Here is a 19,756-nt window from a genome sequence, read left to right as displayed (position 1 = left end):
TACTGAGTTGTTAAGTTTCCACAATTTCTTAACTTTCTGTTGTTTCTGTCGTTGATATACAGTTTTAATCTGTGTAGTTCAGATACGATGCAGGGTGTTATTTCATTTTCTTGCATCTGCTGACACTTCCTTTCTGTTCAGTATATGGTCAATTTTGGAGAAAGTTCCATGAGCTTCTGAGAAGGTATAGTCTTTTGTGTTTGGGTGAAATATTCTGTAAATATCTGCTGGGTCCACTTTGTTTATAATATAAATTAACTTCAGCATTTCTCTGTTTAGTTTTTGTCTGGATGTCCTGTCTATTTGCAAGAGTTGAGTTTTGAAGTCATCTACTATCACTGTGTGGAGAGTTAATTTAAATCACAATGTGATTTAAACTGTAGAAGTATTTATTTTACAAACTGTGTTTTCACATGTGTTTGGTGCATAGATATTAAGAATGCCAGTGTTCTCTAAGTGAATTTTTCCTTTGATAAATATGGAGTGTCCATTCCTAGCTCTTCTGATGAATTTTGATTTGAAGTCTATTTTGTCAGATATTAAAATGACTACATGGTCTTGCTTTTGAATCCATTTGTTTGGAATATCTTTTTCTACTCTTTTACACTGAGGTGATGTCTACCTTCATATTGAGGTGTGTTTCTTGGATGCAGCAGAAGGATGGATCCCATTTCCACATCTATTCTATTAATCTGTGTTTTTTTATTAGAGAATTTGTTTATTGATTCCTGTCATTTTTGTTGTTGTGGTTATGGTGGCAGTGGCGGCGGTAGTGTTGGTGGTGGTGGTGATGTGTGTGTGCTTCCCCTGATTGATTTGATGGGCTGGCATGATTTATTACTTGTAGTTTCTTGGGTGTAGTTAACATGTTTAGGTTGGAGTTTTCATTCTAGTGCTTTCTATAGGGCTGGATTTGTTGAAGTTACTGCTTAAATTTGGTTTTTTCATGGAATGTCTTTCTTTCTTCATCTATGGTGACTGAAAGTTTTACTGGGTATAGTCGTCTGGTCTGGCATCTGTGGTCTCTTAGAGTCTGTAGAACTCTGTCCAGGAACTTTTAGAGTCTCTATTGAGAAGTCAGGTGTTAGTCTAATAAATCTCTTTAATAGTTTACTTGGTTACTTCCTCCTTGCAGTTTCTAACATTCTTTATTTGTTCTGTATGTTCAGTGTTTTTACTATTATGTGCTGAGGGGAATTTCTTTTCTGGTCCAGTCTATTTGGTGTTCTAGATGCTTCTTGCACCTTGATGGGCATCTCCTTCTTTTGTAAGACCCCGAGAAGCTCAGGCCTCCAGAATCTTTTCCCAGGACTGTGCCACCCCAACCACCAGAGAGGAGGCAGAAACTTGATTCAAACAGCAAGAGGCTTTAATGAAAGGTAGACGTTTGTACAAATGGGCTCTCTCAGCATGCAGGCTAGAGAGCAGCCCAGTCTGCTCAGGCTCAGGCATTTTTAAAGGCAAAAACCATAAGCTTAGAGAGGGGCCTTGACTCTCTGTCGGGTTGAATACGTGACCAGAGTCATGGATTCCCAGGAGGCCCTTTGTCTTGAGGGGAGGCCTGGGAATCAGATAGCCTCCTGACCCCACCAGTTGTAAAACCTGCAGACCTCAGGATGTGCTAACTAATGGTAACTATCTCTTTGTTTCACAAGGACCCTTAATTGTTAATGATTGACACATTGGCCAGTGGGGCAATCTGTTTCCTTCATGAGCCCCTCGGGGAGGGTGGCCATCTGGGAATTCTTGGTACCCAGTTATCTTATGGCCTTGTAAGGGAGTAATTGCTGGTGGCTGGTAAATTCCAGGCACTAAGTCATAGTAGTAAGCCTTGGTCAGTTTCTGGGCTATATTTCTTTGCTAATTTTTAAGTCTTTCACTTTAGGTTAGTGAAATTTTCTTCTGTGATTTTTTTGGAAATGTTTTCTGTGCATTTGACCTGAGTTTCTTCTCCTTCCTCTATTCCTATTACTTAGATTTGGTCTTTTCATAGTGTCCCAGATTTTCTGAATATTTTTTGCCAGAATAGTTTTTGACTTAAAATTTTCTTTGTCTGAAGTACCCATTCCTTCTACCATGTCTTCAATGGCTGAGATTATCCTTTCCATTTTTTGTACTCTGTTAGGCTTGCTTCTGTTAGTGAGGCTTGCTTCTGAGGCTTCCATTTGAGTTCTTCTATTTTTCTTTTCCAGATTTCCCTCAGTTTGGGTTTCCACTTTCAGGTCTTGGACTGTTTTATTCATTTCACTGTTTGTGTCTTCATAAATTTCTTTGTTTTAAACTCTTATTCTTCTCTGATATATTACATCTCTACTGCAGTTTTCCTTCCCTCCACTTCTCCTGGTCCCTCCCCACCATCTCCCTCCTCCTCAAAGATATTGGCTTACCAGAACTCAATAAGTTATGGGCACAAATCCTCATAGATCACAGCTAGACATGGCAACCATTGGGAGGAAAATGTGCCAAGCACAGGCAAAAGAATCAGATACTGCTTGTTCCCATGATTAGGGGTCTCACAAGAACACCAAGCTACACAAAGATAAGGTATATGCAGAGGACCTAGCTTAAACCCAAACAGGGTCTGTGTTTGCCTCTTCAGTTTCTGTGAGCCTCATGAGCCCTGCTTAGTTGATTCTGTGGCCTATGTTCTCATAGTTCCTTGAATCTCCCATCCTGCAATCCTTCCTCCCTCTTTTCCACAGGCTTTCCTTGGTTCTGCTTAATGTTTGGCAGTGGGTCTCTGCATTTGCTCCCATTGGTTACTGTATGGTGCCCCTCTGATTACAATTGTGCTATGCACTGATCTTCATAGATTTCTTTAAGGTATTTTTCTCATTTCCTCTTTAAGGACCTCTATTATATTCATAAAGGCGATTTTAAGGTCTTCGTCTTGTGCTTCAGCTATGTTTCAATACTCATGGCTTACTTGTTGAATACATATTGTCCTGGCTATTATTGTGTTTTTGCTCTGGAGTCTAGGCATCTGGTTATGGGAAGATTGCAATTCTAGGTGCTGATATCAGGTCTTGTTTTTGTTGGGTGGGTATTTTGTTCCTTGTCTTCTGTTTCCTCTTTGGTGCTTAGGAGAGTGTGGTGGCTGTGTATTGCCTGATGGGAAATTCTTTTTAGGATTCTGATAGATGTGACCACTGGAGTTTCCAGGTAATGTTTGATTCTAGGTATTGGGAGCTGATACTTAGGAATGGAGATAGTTTAGGTGAGAGGCCTAATTGGTTCCACAAGATGGAGGGATGCAGGTGTTCCTCCAGGATCTTCTTAGTCCCTTGGGAATGCAGGCAAAGAGTGAGAAGAAATCAAAATAGGCCATCCCAGGATGGGATGGGGGAACAGAATATGGAGAAGAGGGACAGTGAAGATCTGAAACTTGTCTGCCTGCTTTGCTGGTCTACTTGCTTCTCTGGCAGGCCTTGCCAGTGGGTTCCCAAGGGATGTCTGCTAGATTTGGGAGTTGAGATAACAGGATGAGTGACAGGAAGGTTACAGGGGAATATCTGTGAGATACACTGGGGTTGGGGGCTGAGGGAGAGGGAGGCTGCATCAGGTGGTCTGCTACAGAGCCAGGAATAGGATTTGGAGATTGCATTTGGAATAGAGGAGGAATAGGTGTAGATTGGCAGTTAGCCTAATTGCTCCCCTGGCCAGAGTCATTAACAAGTTTTATGGCTTTACTTACCCTGCCCAGCAATAAACAAACAAAGAGAACAACCTTAGCTCTCCCCTGGGACAAGCTATACAGCTTGGAATTGCTTAAATATTTTAATGTTCAGTGTGTGGTAAAGCTTAGAATGCTTGGCCCAGGTCGCAAGGTATAGTGTGGAAGTCCCACTCACTATAATTGTCCTGACCTTGGAATTTCTGTAGGATATATAAAACATCTTACTACTTTGAAAATAGTGTCTTGGGTATTAACGCTTTGTATCACTCATTCATCTAAAGACTGAAAGATAACCCTTTGAAAGCTGAATAACCCTGGGTTTGGGATGCACACTCAAAAGGAAGATGATGACTTGCTTGTTCCTGCTCTATGTTCTTCGAAGTTTGGCTCACAAGCTAAGAAGAAGTTATACTGCGTCTTGTCTGCTTCAGTGGACAATATGGAGGGAGGGGGGCTAGAGGAACACAAGTGGGAGGGGCTAGAGGAACATGAGTGGGTGCCAGACCTATAGCTATAGCTCACAAATGGGATATTACTAGAGAATTCCAGAGCACTGCCCTTAATGGATACCTGGGAGCAGCACACCAGCAACCTTCAGGTTCATTGTGACTGTGGTTGTTTTATTCACAACCTTGGATGGCATGCAATGAACTAGCCCTTTCCTTGTAAACCATCACTCCTGCATGTCACGTTTGACTTCTGTTTTGCGTGTGTGTAGCACAACAGTCTGTTGTACCTCATAGCAACACACACCTGAACCCTCACACTTCCCAACCAAGAAAAAAAGAACCTGATGTTGTAGCTTCCTGATATGTCCATTTTCTCTTATTCATGGAGAATGTTTTATACATTTCCTTATAGAGCTCTATCACAAGATGATCAAGATGACATCCACCTAAAATTAGAGGATATAATTCAAATGGTAAGTGCAGCCACGGAATCCTTGAGGTGAGCAAACTCATGTGACCGACTCTGTGGCTGATCGTGTGGATCTGTATGAGAAGGGCCTCAGTCAACACAGTATCTGGCAGCTGCTTGGTTATCTTAATATTGTCTTTCATAGTTTTGAGTTTGCTGCATTTTCTGTCAGACCTAGACTCTAGTGAAGAACTTTATGCTCCACAGGTACACTGAGTTTTACTCCTTCACCATCTCTTGCAGGCAGACTGTCCAAAGGCCGAGTGCTTTGAGACATTGTCAGCCATGGAGCTGGCTGAGCAGATTACTCTCCTGGACCACATTGTCTTCAGAAGCATCCCCTACGAGTGAGTGCCCTGTCCCCTAGCAGGAAGTAGCTGGCCTAGGAGCTGCCATTATCTGTAAGACAGACAGGTGTGCACATGTACTCACCCATGCTCAGGGATGTTGAGTCTCCATCCCAGGGTGCTTTAGCATGCATGAATGTCTCTTGGTCCCAGTTCATGTTGAGCACATTGACTTGGAGATCCTTGACATGGTCTTCATCTGTGTTTCTTCTATATGTAATAAGATTATCAAGAATGTGAATTTCTCTGTATTTTCCCATCTTCAAATTATAGAAACCTCACTACAGCTAGAAATGTGGTTCTTATTCCTGAGTATGTCTAAAGCCATATGGGAAACTTGTAGAAAATGTTCTCTCAGAGACAAAATTGCTGTGAAATTACGATTTTAGTATGTTTGGTTGAGGTCCAGAAAATTGTCTTTTCATGAGAACCTCAAATAGTTTGGAGGGGCCCAAAGCTTTGCTCGGAGAAGCATTGACCCACAGTTAATGCACTAATGTCTGCTACAGGTCTTCAGGCCTCCTGTAAGTCAGCATATTCTGCTGAGCCCAGTGGCTGTGGGCCTGCTGCTGTCCCATCTCTTCATTTTCTCCTATATACAAAGGGGAGGCTCTCTAAGCCTCCAGCAATCACACTGACTTGAAAGACCCTTAAACAGATCTGTGCTTAGACAAATGACAACCGTTAGCACACATTATCCATTAACTGTTAACTACACTGAAGGACACAGAGGGGAGGGGCTGGGCAAGGCACAGAAATGGGATCCTTATCATACACAGGATGTTCCTGGTGATGGAGGAGTAAGTGAGGTCAGAGCAGATGGGTGAGGCAGTTAGACCAGTAGTGATGTCAGAGAGGCATGAGGGAAGAGCCTGGGAACACTCAAGTAGGCTTTTTTTTTTTTTTTTAATGCATTTCGTCTTCTCTTTTCCCTGGCTTACCTGAATTTGTAGACCTACCCATGCACATGAGCAGAGTTGAAATGGGAATCTGGTTCATTGGTCATTCAAAGGAACCCAGTGACATTCTGAAGACTTAGGTTAGGAAACACAGTAGCCCTTCCACAGGGACCCCTCACCTCCTCATGATCACCAAGAGCTTTGAAGGCGGGTCCTTGCCTTCTCTACAAGAGGAGAAAGAGCCAAGCGAGAACTTGTGGCTCTTGCTGTGGAATCTTCCTGGAACTCCCATTTCTCCCTGTATGCCTGAAACATCCACCAGTTATTTCCAGTTCTGAAACTGTGTCCACACGTCTATGTCCACCTGCAGAACAGGAGCCAGGAGCAGTACCAACTGCAGCGAGGGAGGGCCCAGCCAACATTTCTGCATTAGGGATGTAATAGAATGGTTTCATTTCATGTTGCTTTCTAAGTGCCCACACAAAATGATTCCTATCTCAACTGTTCCATGAGTATTGAAGTCTAGTGACCTGTTCATGAATGAAATGACTGCACAGAGGGGACAACAGAAGACTATCCCCCCACCAGGCTCAGCGCTCTGACTTTGGAAACTTTGACTCTTCTGAGAAAATAAGAGCACAGTGCAAGGAAGACTTCGGTTCTAGGAGCAGTTTTTGGTCAAAATACATCATCTGGAATTGAAAGACATATTTAGAGACTAACCCAGAGGAACTCATCTCCTTGAAGGCTGTTAGTCATCACTTCATTTCTCTTACGTTGGCAGCACTTTCTGGTTTCAGAGAAGCCTTTCTTGAGACAAAATTCCAAACAGTAGAGACTGAAAAGTCTTTTTCATTTTGGCAGGAAGTGGTGGGATACTAGGCTTGAGCTGCAATTCCTAGAGATGATCAGTAAAAACTGGTGTCGGGTGGGGGATAATATGCCAGGAATGTTAACTTAAATGGACCCGTCTAATGTGCATAACTATGCAGAGTCTCGACACCATTTCTCACAAACTTCCCTGGTTTTGTGTTTTATTCTTAACTTCCAGAGAGTTTCTTGGGCAGGGCTGGATGAAGCTGGATAAAAATGAAAGGACACCTTACATCATGAAAACCAGTCAGCACTTCAATGAAGTGAGTAGCCCACACACAGCTGCGGGTGTGGTACAGGAGGGCGAGTGCTGTGGGTTTTGGCTTTCTCTTGAGTAAAACAACTCTGGGACTGTGGATGTAGCTCAGTGGAGGAACGCTTGGCTAAACATGCATGAAACCCTGGATTTGAGGCCCAGAAAGAGACATAAACAAACTCTGTCATCACTATTTATGCAGAGCTAATTGAATAGTATGAGCAAGCTTAAATATCCTCACATTCTCAAAGGGAAGTGATAATTTTCAGACATAAGAGGCCCCATTTTGATAGTTCCCAGGTCTGGTGAGTACTTAAGCGTGTGTAAGATGTTGCTATTATTATATTTTTATCATAATCGCTATCATGCACAGACTAACTGAATGAGTAGTGTATGTACTGACCTCTGGTGGTGGCAATAAGATTGCATCAATGTGACTGCTAAGCTGACCTTGGAAGGGACTTCTTACAGCACAAGCTCATTGATGCAGTGGTTACCACTGTCGGTCTCCAGCAGTAAAATGAGGAGTCGATTTTGTATCCAACTCTTCACTGATTCTGCTTCAATAGCCTTAGTCTTGTGAGATAATAAGTAACAGCCATGGAGGTGGCTTCAGAGCTGTCTAGGCAAAGGGAAGCTTCCTTTCCCATTTCAGTGCAGTATATATAGCACAAGGAACAGTGATGATGTTCACATGAGCAAAGGATCTGCATTGACAAGGTGGCCGGTCATCTAAAACCAGGGTACCAAGACAGCAGTGCAAAGTCCCAAGACAGAGCTCTGCACAGGGTCCACTCAGAATACACAGATGCTAAGTGAGGTGTAATGTAAGGAATGTGCTCCATCACCTGGGCTACACATGGGGCACTCCAACTGAAGAGTCAACCCCAGGGCCACATATCTCCCTTGTGGGTCTAAACTAGCCAGTAGCTGAGCCTGCTTCTGTAGTTTCTAATGTGAGAATTGGCATCACCATGTCTTCAGCCAGGCATGGAATCCATAAATCACAGGTGCTTCCCTCCTGTCCCCTACTCATCACTTCCTGTCTCAGTAGAAGACCACAGATATGATGATGGAAATCACGGCAGAGCAGAGGACCTGATATCCTGATGAGGAGACAGGGGCCTCTGGAGACAAGGATGACAAATTGTCAGGGCTCCTACATGCTCAATTGAGCAGCTGAATGGCAGTCCTGGATGAGGGAAAGATAAGGGAAAACACAGATGGATTTTTGTCAGGGGGTGCCATAATTAGATTGACACTTCATGAAGCATAGGGTCAAGGTAGTGAGATGGCTAGACTGGCTGGCCAGTGAGCTCCTGAGTCTGCACTGGCTCCTTGCAGATGCATCCTGACATGCCCAGCTGAGTGCTGAGGATGCAAACTCAGGTCCTCTTACTTGCACAGCGAGTTATCCATTGAGCCATCTCCCCAGCCTTGGAACAAACATAGCTTTGCATTTCACAGTTTGCTGTTTACTTGTTTACATATTTTCTGCTGCTCTTTATCCCTCATAGCTGGGTTCAGAATACCGTAAGTCCAGTGCATTAGTCAGCTTTCTGTTACTATAGTGAAATATCCAGGATGACTAACTTATAGAGAGAAAAGGTGTATCAGCGGACTAAACTGCTCAGGACACAGACAGGAAGCAAGAGAGGAAGAGGAAGGTGCAGAGTTGCCACAATCCCCTTCAATACATGCCTCTTGGACACAGGACCTTCCAACAGTGCCACTCTAGGACTCCTAGTCAATGGGGAACATTCAACATCCAAACTGTACCAGTTAGGGACATGGATTCGCCTCTCCTTTTGTTCCTAGCACCTAAGACAAATCTGTCCTAGATCACTTTCTGAATAATTATTGGAAATAACGTCCTTGTCAAAATTATTGATTAACAAAATCACCTCCCCCATAACAAACTGAATTCTATGTCATTCTCCACATTAAAGTTAACAAGTGATTAACCCTAGCATGTGCTTTAGTGATTTTCTATGTGACACCCAAAGGCATTGTGAGAGCTTTTATGTCTTCAAAGAGATGTAATGCATGGAAACAAGATCACACATACCATTCGCCCCCTTTATGAGGGTTATATTTCACCCTTTCCTTTATTTTGAAAGTTGAGCTGCTTCAGCTGGCCTTAGTTGGCAGAATTACAATCCTTAACTTTAGAGTTAGTCTGTCTGTTTTGCCAGTGAAATTTTGCAAGAAGTGTGCTTTCTTTTTCTATACTAAGTGATTTTCTGGTTTGAGAGGTGAACAAGTTACACTTCGGATGAATGGCTGGCTGGAGAGATGGCTCGGCCTTTAAAGGCTAGGCTCACAACCCAAAATATAAGAATTCAGATTAGTAGGAAGCCACAGTTTTCCTTTCTATGCGAAAACTGAGGTTTCCCACAGTATATTATCTACACACAGTTCATACATGTCCCCAAGAGGTGACACCCTGGTCTGCAATATGTCCTTTCCTCTGTAATTAGATCATTCATTTCATTCCCTTTCTTGGAAAGGATTCCTTCATCAAAACTACTGATTTTAAAAGATCCAATTTTCCTCCAACAAGCTGCATTCTGGGAGTTCCCACCTATGCTCTCAGGATGAACAGGTGTGGGTGGTTTGTTGCTATTGTTATTATTGTAACAAATTCCTGTCTCTTTGAAAGCTGGTGTCTCAAGATGGGCCAAGGGCTTTGTGCTACTTAATAACCTGCTTTCCATATGGGCTCACCTGCCATGCAGGTGTTTGCCTGGGTTCATTGTTTTGGCTCTTTGGCAGCTCACTGGTCTCTTTGATTGGCATAGATGAGTAACCTGGTGGCCTCCCAGATAATGAATTATGCTGATATCAGCTCCCGTGCCAATGCCATTGAGAAGTGGGTTGCAGTAGCTGACATTTGTCGATGTCTACACAACTACAATGGTGTGCTGGAGATCACTGCGGCCTTAAACAGAAGTGCCATCTACAGGCTGAAGAAAACCTGGGCCAAGGTGTCCAAGCAGGTGAGCATCAGTGTGCCACACACCTTGCTATCAAGAGCTGGAGAGGTGGGGAGAGAGACCTGAGATGAATACTGCTAATTAGGAAATCATTAGTTGAAATGAGCAGGACAGTTGCCAAAGGAAGGTGCCAATAGATAATTACCCTGCTCTTACCACTTAATTAATTCCCCTCCGGTGTGTCTCCAAAACACTCATTAAAACATTTGGGGGGACAACCTCAAACAACATGACTGTCAGTCATGACTTGCTTCCTGAATTCTTTCTGGAGGGCAAACTAGCCCACAACTGCCCAGTGGATTCTTCCCTGCCCCCATCTCCTCCAAAGCCTTTGTCCCCAGAGACCTCAATTTACAACATTTCCTCTGTCCATCTGGGAGCAGCTTTCGAGTTTTGGCCTGGTGACTTAGACATGCAGACATGTGACTGTTGTTTTTCCATTAGATTTAGCTTACCTCTGATATTTCCACTCAGATTATTTCAACAGTCAAGTCAAATCCTACTGCCCCCTGCCCTTCTAGCCTTCTCCTTTGGTATTGGTGAGTTTGGGAGAGGCCTTCTAAAAGGCTGTCTGGAAGACTTTCTCTGGACTTCTAGAAGGCTGTCTCCACCTCTGGCCCCAGCCCTTCACTGATTGGTCATCAGGTGTAGGATGTCCCTGGTGTGCATGTGGTTTACCCAACCTTCCCAGGAGCAATAATCCATGATTGTTCCAAGCCAGTTGGACTAGCCTTGTCTTGTCCACTCCATTGGCTCTGCTAATGACCTGAGCCTAGGGTGTGTCTCACCTCCACCACAGGCTGTTGTGCCATTGGTGACCCTGTAGGGCATCAATGTGAACTATCCATTATTGGGTTACTACCTTGATCCTCACAAAGGGTCTTGAAGGAATCTCCCAGGCTCCTCCATACTGTTCTAATGCCTGTTGGGAGGGGATCTGTGCCATGTACTCTTAGTCTAACCTTTTACTGCTATGCACTTTGCTATGCACCTTGATGTACCCACCGGAATTAGAGAGAGGTATCCCACAATGCTTGTCTCACAGGGCAAGACCAAAAGAGCATAAATGTATCCTGCTGCCATTTCTTCAGGTTTTGGTACTATTGCCCCCTGAGGGCTTAAGACCCCCTCAGATGAACTCATCATTTCACCTGTCTTCACTAATCTCTCTGAGCCCTTCCCTCCAGAGCAGGAGTTTCTTTAAGTTCTCCATGTAGCCAGAAAGTAGGCTCTCACAGCTCCTCTCCTCTTTTATTCCTTTGTAAAAAGGCAGTGCTGGGAACCTGAACTTGGATCCTTAGAAATCTGGGCCAATAAAGCCTGGAATGATTAGTAAAGGAAATACATTTTTTTAAAATGGTGTTATTTTGTGAATAAGAATAAAACTCCATTTAAGTCAACCATGGATTCATAAATAGCCATAAAAATGATATAAAGACTCTTTTCCCCTTATATAGGCCCTTTCTCTCCACTGAACACACACACACACACACACACACACACACACACACACACTATCCCAGTCAGGAAATAAGTGTGCCATTGTTTTGTTTAATTGGTTAAAACTTGTGAACTGTGCCAAGGCCTCCTTCAAGCATTAAGGAAGTCCCAGGCCTTCTCTAAAACTGACTTCAATGCTGTTCTTGACCTTGAGTGGGTACAACAGAGAGATTCTTAGCTCATGTTAAAATAACTGTATCAAGTTTTGTGGGCCATGCAGTAACATCATCAAATAGACTACACTGTTTCAGTCAATGTATGAGTCACTGGCAATTGCCATAGCATGAGTTGTCTGATGGTTCACTAGAGTGGTGGTATCTACAACCAAATACCTCACTCCAGGCACAGTCAGAAGGGTCTGGTCACTGAGGTGCCTGCCTCCAACAAATTTAGCAATAATGCCTTCCCCACAGCAGGTCTGAGATCAATCTGGAGGATGTCCAGAAGGCCTGTGGCACTCTCTAGATTTGTGACTGTCTGTTCGGGAGATTGTACTTATAAAGTTTCTTTGGACCATGGCCAGTTCCACATCAGGAAGGAGGCCCCTCTGAGATCTCAGAATTTTGCATGGGGATGCCTACATTTTGGATAGATGTGGAAACTGATAGGAAACTATATATCTCCTCTCTAACCCAAATCACAGTCACATGATCTTCAGTCTAGGCATGCTAAATGCTTTTCACAGTCGGCCCTGCAGCATCAGGCCCCAGCAAGATGCCTGTGTGTGGCCTACTAGGAGTGAGTCCTTATCCCATCCCCCAGGGCCACACTGCCATTCTTCCATGTCTATGGGAGAAACTCCAGACCAATGTCAACAGCACTGTTAGGTATTTGTAAAGGATAGAATTAAACTTCTGGAGCAAATTCATGAGCATGTTCACTAAAGAAAGGATCTGGAGTAGAGGGAATTGTTTAGCTTACATCAAAGCAGCCAAATACTTGTTTTGATGGTTTGGAGAGCCATACTATAAATGATTCACCCTGGGCTGGGCATGTAACTCAGAAGTGACACACATGTCCAGTGTGTGCAAGGTTCTGGGTCAGATTCCAGCACTTCAATAGAAGAACAGGTGTGGTCCTGCAATCCCTTTTAGGAACCCCCCCCTTTAAGATGATCATTCAATGTCTGCTCAAGTACCTAAGTCTTGTTTGCATCACAGTTTTCTTTACATTTTTCCTCATCCTGTGGCAAAAGCCTGGGATCTAGACACTTCCTCTCTTGTGGGATCCTTCCCTTCTTTTAAGCACTAAATGGCATCAGCACCTGCCACTGAAGAAAAGAAAAAGAAAAGTCCTACAACTATGCACTCTCATCAAATGACAGTGTTTTGCTGACAAACTATGTTGTTTCTTCCCTTTTTAGACAAAAGCTCTGATGGACAAACTTCAGAAGACTGTTTCATCTGAAGGAAGATTTAAAAACCTCAGAGAAACTCTTAAAAAGTATGTCTATCTTAATCATTAAATGATTCACAATTCAAGAATATGATTAAATAATTTACATGGCAGGCAAATAGTGATCTACTCCTCCATTGCTGGAAAAGAAGAAATAGGAAGGAGCTCCAATTGTTGCAATGTTTGGGGATTTTACTTTTCATTTGGAATTCTGTGCATATAGTGAGCATCTTATGGAAGTACCATGGTGAGTAAAGATTCTGTGCACAGTGAGCATTTTATGGAAGTACCATGGTGTGTACAGATGTTGTGCACAGTGAGCATCTTATAGATACTGTGAATATAGGAAGTATACTAGAGTTGTATGCAGTATATCCTAAATAGGAAAGTATTACCATAAATTTCCATAAAATTGTTCAGTTAGTATTTATTAATCTAAACACGATGATCTACTGTAAATTTTTATGTAAATATCCCAGAAGCAGTTAATTGATGTTATTACTGTATTTACTTTTTGGTCTTTTATATCTACATTATTCTTTCTACACACACACACACACACACACACACACACACTTGAGGAAGGGAGACAACAAGAACTCTTTTTGCTTGTCACTGGTTTTCTTGTGGTTTAACACATGAACTTGGCTTACTCTGGGAGAACATTTGTCTGGTGTCACACTGGTAAAAGAAAAGTGAAAGTCATCTGCACATTGCTAGTACATCAATAAAAGCAATAATAGCAAAGCAAGTACTTGCTAAATATTTATACATAATAAACTTCTTAAGCCTCACAATAAACTTGAGAGATTAGCTTTTCTGTCTCCATTACAGGTGAGGAAAGTGTAGACCAGGGAATACCCTGTACAGTACCCCTGAGCACTGGTCAAGCCAGGATTCAAACTCTGTTCTCTCTGCACCAAAAGCCATATCCTTAGCTTTAGGCCTTACCAGGAAGACTAAGTATACCCAGTTCACCTGAACAAGTGTCTTCTGTAGTTGTGCTTTCTTATCCAGACTGCCAGCCTGCAAACACAGACATGGAGACTTATTGTTAATTAAGAAAGCTTGGCATTTAGCTTAGGTTTGTTCCCATCTAGCTCTTATAACTCAGTTAACCCATAATTTTAATCTACATTCTGCCACATGGCTGGGTTACCTCTCCTCAGTATGACACGTCCAACTTTTTCCCAGTCTGCTGTCGAAATCAGAGCACCTAGATTCCTCCGCCTCTTCCTCTCTCTCCCTGGAAATCCAACCTAACCTCTCCTCCCTAGCTATTTGCCATTCAGCTCTCTATTACACAAATCACAGCAATACATCTTCCCATAGTGTACGAATATCTCACAACAGTCTCCCTCATGGCTTTAGAGTATATCTGTGATGGCTGTTAAATCCAAATCTTCTAAAGCATTTCCAAACCGCTAAACGGAAAATGTTTTTCCTATGGTGCAAGTCCTAACTGTATGTGTGCAGGAATAAGAACCACTCTTCCTGGCCTTGCAGCTGTAACCCTCCTGCTGTCCCTTACCTTGGGATGTACTTGACAGACCTGGCCTTCATTGAAGAAGGAACACCGAACTTTACAGAAGAAGGCCTTGTCAATTTCTCTAAAATGCGAATGGTAGGTGGCCGTTCTGTGATTGGCCTGTGTCGGTAACTTCACTGCTTAGTGAGAAGAGGCTAGGTAATGAGGGTGGTGTTAACTTCTGAACCTTGAGGTGGAAAAGAGGGTGGAGACACCTGTTGTCTCCAGCTGAAGAGATTTTTGACAGTGATTTCTTGAAGTCTGGGTCCAGGCTGTGGGCAATAAACGTCCAAAGATAATTTTCTGAGACTGACCAGTAGGCAGATGCATGCCTATCCTTGCTAGACAACCATATTCCAAACACCAAGTTAGAGGCTAGAAACCCACAAGAAGCCGAACTCAGAGCTTCCCCCTGTGACCTTCTTGAGAAGACCCAGGATCAGCTGACACAGTGATTATGAGTTCAGGGCCTTCATCTTGGCTTTACCCTTGAAAACATAGGAAGTGATCAGACAAGGTTCCTCATACCCCATGGAGAACAAGAATCAGGGATGTCACCCTGGGACAATGCATTGTGATGCAAAGGAATGTTTCTGAATTGCTTTCGTTTTGGGTTTTGTTTGCTGTTAGATATCACACATTATTCGAGAGATACGCCAGTTCCAGCAGACGGCTTACCGCATAGACCAGCAGCCAAAGGTAACACTGTGGGCTAGTGAGAACATACAAAGACAGATGAGAAATTAGTGGACTATGTAAAACCTCACAGCTGAGGAGTAATATCAAAAGCTGACTTACAGCAAGGACCTAAACCAAAACTGGTCAGCAATTCTGACTGAGAAAGGGGAAGTTGGAAAGATCAACTGATCGTTTATTCATTGTTGAGCATATGTTTCTTGGGATCTGATCCTCTTCCTTCTGTTTCCAGTACTCCCATCCCATTCTGTCCTCTCTAGATTACAAAATCCATTCTACAACTAGACAGAGTGTTCTTAAAACAGTGAAAAGTAGCCTGCTTCAGTTTCTTCCTTGAGTTCCCATGTTGGCCCCTTTCAATGATGGACTATAAAGTGTAAGGTGAAATAAACTTTCCTCCCAAAGTTGCTTTTGGTCCTGGTGTTTATGATAGCAACAAAAATAAGCCTAGAACAGTGAGTGTATGTATCTATCAGAACTATACTCATATGAGTTATAAACATTATACTTCAATAAGAAGGAAATATTTTCCCGGAAATGCGTCACCCACCCACTTACACCTTAGTTTCTAGTGTCATTTCTTTTCCTTATTCCTCGCTCACATCTGTCCATCAGAGCATGCACACATGAACACCAGGAAGCAAGCTGACAAGGATTTCATCCTGACCATGGGTTGTAAACTACTGACCACAACTCTACATGTATCAATGTGCTATCCATTATTAAAGCCACTGACATGCTACACCCTCACGGCTGTAAGCAGTGAAACCTCCATGTGCCTGTGTTGCAAAGAGGAAAGTAAACCTTTCTTGTGGATGGTTTCTTGTCCTGCCGGGTCCTACTGCCCTTCAGCCCCAAATAAACACATGGACGGAGTATTCATTATTAAACTGTTGGCCAATGGCTTGGCCTTCTAATTGGCTAGCTCTCTCTAAATTATTTATCCATATCTGTTAATCTATGTATTGCTATGAGGCTGTGGCTTACCCGTAATCCAGCATGTTATTCCTTCAGCAGCATGGCATTTCTACTGCACCTTTCTTCCCAGAATTCTCCTCATCTACAAAATGGGATTAATCATAATTCCTGTGCTGTCTACCTCACTGGATGAGGAGAATGCCTGGCCATCAGTGTTTTATTCATCAACCAATAAGAGAAACATGTATACAGAAGAACATCCCCCATCAAACCTTGATAGATGATATGATTCTGTTGATCACTATGAGGTTAAACTTAATACTGTTCGTACGTATGATGCATATCAATGCACAGTAACACATCTGAGATTCCTATCACCAGTGGCAACAGACCTCAAGAGTGCTGACTGAAACTAGAGGTTGGAAGAGGACTACTTTTATAATAGCAATATATTCATTAGTTTTTGTTTTATAAACATTCCAAATGTCTCAGGGAAAATGTTGAGTTGTGTCAGATTCATTCAGAAAAAGTCCAGCTGATCTTCTGAGAGAAGAATCAGCTGGGCTCTCCTCTCTTCCTCTCTCTTTTCAGGTCATACAGTACCTGCTTGACAAAGCCCTCATCATAGATGAAGATACACTCTATGAGCTATCGCTCAAAATTGAACCTCGTCTCCCTGCTTGAAGATTTGGCCTTGTCCTTGAGAACATGGGAATTACGTGTAAAGTGTGTCACACATGGCACAGCAGGGACCCAGAGGGACAACACCTGCTTCTGTTCAGCACCAAAGATGGAACCAGACTGCAGTTCTGTCTCCAGCCAGAGTGAAGCCCAGCTGCATGGGTCAAAGACAGATGCTCCAGCCTTGGGTGGGAAGGTGTAAAACTTGAAGTTTAGTGAAGCTTATGGCACAATTTGCATAAGGGATGTAATGTAGGAGATGCTGGTAACCATTACAATGAAGTGGAATGAAGGTAAAATTCCCCTGTCCCATGTTCTGTTAGAACTTGGGGACAAGAGCCCACAGAGAAGGCCTGTAACGTTTCTTTGGCATTCTACTAGCCTGGGCTTGACTCTACCAATCTTCTACGACTTAATTGCTTCTGTTACATTTCCTTTTTGCTAAGTGTCATGGCTAGGCTGAAGCTTCTCCTCTAGGCCCCACCCATAAGCAGTCTCAGTATGCAGCATGTGCATGGTTCTCAATGCATTCTACATGCATGGGAGGAGTGGCGTGCTCTGAAAGCAGCCTTTTGGCCTTTAGGCAATGGGACAGGAAATAAAAGACTGAAAAACAAGTGGATTTGTTAGTAGCATTTCCTTAATTACAAGTAAGCAGTGCCCCACAGGCTTGAGTGGGGTCTTCATTGAGAGATTGGTCCTGGGAGAGATGGCTATGGAGGCTGCAGTAAGGTGCATGCCTATGTCAGTTAACTGATAAAACTTGGGGTGTGATAATAAGGCCACCAAGTGCTGTGGAGGGAAATGCCTTTAACAAAGCAAACATGGAGGCCTAAAGATCATCTTTGTACTTGGGTTCACTTGTTTTCTTTTTCCCTATCATGCTCTAGAAACCTTTCCCAATGTGTACAAACTTATTCAGGTTCATTATGAACATTGTCTGTACTTTAAAAACAAACATTTTGTAGCATTCTTCTCTTGAAAACCCACACTTCTATGTGATTGATAGACACTCTTCTCCCAGTCATTTTTGTTTTAAAAAAGACAAGAGCAAGAACATTTCCAGTGCGTGGGAAATGGCACTGGGCATACCGTAGCTCTTAGAGGAGAAAACCAAATCCTGGGGTTTGCCCTGCACCCCAAGCGGGGGCAAGTGACCCATGCTCCACACAACGGTCAGTTGTCCAAGGAATAGGGCTCTCCTTGATTACCTCCCTCTCCTGTTCTCAGGGAGACCAATCTTTAGAAGGAGGAATTGATGACAATGAGGGATTACTGTTATTACCTTGAGCCTAGCGTACCTGGCATTTTCTCTTAGCGGCATGATGCTGATTGATGCTGACCATAAGATTGATCTGCGTGGCAATTTCCCCTCTTCCTTTGCATTTTAATTATGTGATAGAGCTAACAGCTAATACATTCCACTCGATAGTTCCAAAGGCCCAGTGAAAGAGCTAGTATTGGGAATGTACCATAGAACTAGAGAAAGTATATTGTCTGCAGAGTGAGGGTCATCCCTATACATAACTGCATAGAGAACTATAAGCTAAGTAAAAATACATATATATATATATGAATCCTACTCCAAAAATCTTTTCACTGGTTCATTTAAGCCAACAGCATAGCACTAAGATCCCTGAAGGGCCACTTAGGAATGCTCTCTCCTTTTTATTTATTTATTTTCTGGCTTGCTTGTTTGTTCTCTTCAGTTTCAAATAAGAGGTTGATGCATAGTGATGCATGATGAAAGCATGAGCTGTTGGATCCTAACTGTGCATACCTCATGACTTATTTCTTGGTGTTCAGAAGCCAGGCGTTTGAAATCCTGTCACAAACAGTGAAAGCTCTTAACAGAGAAAAAATAAAGGTTAGCATTCCTGAGAGGACCACAGAATACTAGTTTCACACAGGTCACTCCTGGGGAAGGGGTACCCAGACCACCTTCATCCCCTCCCCATCTCCACGCCACCCCATCCTGCCCTGCAGAAGATGGGTCTGTGTGCACTTTCCATGGGAGTTTGGGCTCCTGTTTTTCCAATGTTATCCCAGAGGCTACCCATCCATTCTTTTTTAAGAAAACTGAGAGGAATTTCTAACACTCCTCTCCTGTTGACATGCAGCTTTTCCTCAGCTAGTGGGGCCACTTTGGAGCCTGTTTCCAGTGGAAGAGCCTCCAGTGGTCATTTGTAGGCAATGCCATTCTTTTGCTCACTTAGATTTTTTTCTTTGGCTTGTTGTTGCTAAAGAGACCTGGATCATTCATGCATCATACAAGGCAGGGATACATGTTTGAAAACAAAACACGTCAACTTGGTCATGGTTAAAATTCACCACAGCAGTCTGTGATTCACTTCTGATTGTTGAAGCCCTGGTCTTTTGAAGCTTTGTGTGTATTTGTGGGGAACAACAAATGCACTCCTAGATGTGTCTACCAACAACCCACTTTCTGAGATGCATTTCTTAGAGCATTTGGGAGGCCAGCTTCAAACGGTCAAGTGGTTCTACAAAATTAACAGGAAATCAGCCCGATTTCATGCTTTCAAATGAGCACATTTTGTTCGGTGGGTCGAATTACCTTAAAGGACTTCGGGGGATGCCTAACTAAGATACCCTCTCTTAGTGCAGAAACAAATCTCTTACCTAAGCCAGTCTATGTGACAGTTTCAAGCACGAAGTATAATGCTGTTGTTTTTCTTTTGCAATTCCCCAGAGGAATTTAAAGAGGGAATTTTAAAGTGCTGTGGTGGCAATGCTTCAGAGTGACTCTAACACAGTCTCCTTTACTGCCTGGTTTATCAGGGCATCTCAAAGAACTACATATAAACAAATGGAACTCATGGATACTGGGTCCGGAAGAGAGGAACTCACTGTAAACCATCTAATGTGGCCATAGGTCTTCCCCATTCTCATCTTATGAGAGATAGGACTGTAGGCCACCAGTGATTGTCTCTTACTCTAAGAATAACGCAATAAAGTGCTCACTCCTAAAACTGTCAACTTTCACATTTTCAAAAAGGATCTTACTTAGCTTTTTCTTTCAAAATTTAGTGTTATTCCCCATGAAAAGATCTCC

General features: G+C 42.9%; 1 protein-coding gene across 1 annotated transcript in view; it reads left to right on the top strand.

Annotated features, from left to right (window-relative positions):
* LOC100759959 (ras-specific guanine nucleotide-releasing factor 2) overlaps positions 1–16,816 on the top strand; it is a 230,159-nt gene extending 213,343 nt beyond the window's left edge. Inside the window, exons 20-27 of the mRNA XM_027401746.2 lie at positions 4,538–4,598; positions 4,838–4,941; positions 6,892–6,976; positions 9,771–9,968; positions 12,829–12,908; positions 14,367–14,484; positions 15,019–15,087; positions 16,594–16,816. Coding sequence (XP_027257547.1) covers positions 4,538–4,598; positions 4,838–4,941; positions 6,892–6,976; positions 9,771–9,968; positions 12,829–12,908; positions 14,367–14,484; positions 15,019–15,087; positions 16,594–16,686 — 808 coding nt within the window. The 3' untranslated portion in view covers positions 16,687–16,816. The remainder of the gene's footprint in view (positions 1–4,537; positions 4,599–4,837; positions 4,942–6,891; positions 6,977–9,770; positions 9,969–12,828; positions 12,909–14,366; positions 14,485–15,018; positions 15,088–16,593) is intronic.
* The last annotated feature ends 2,940 nt before the right edge of the window (positions 16,817–19,756 follow it).

The sequence above is a fragment of the Cricetulus griseus genome, chromosome 2 (genome assembly GCF_003668045.3).
Source record: "Cricetulus griseus strain 17A/GY chromosome 2, alternate assembly CriGri-PICRH-1.0, whole genome shotgun sequence".
NCBI lineage: Eukaryota > Metazoa > Chordata > Mammalia > Rodentia > Cricetidae > Cricetulus > Cricetulus griseus.
The sequence above is the reverse complement of the archived record's forward strand: the minus strand, read 5'-3'. Positions and strand labels throughout refer to the sequence as shown.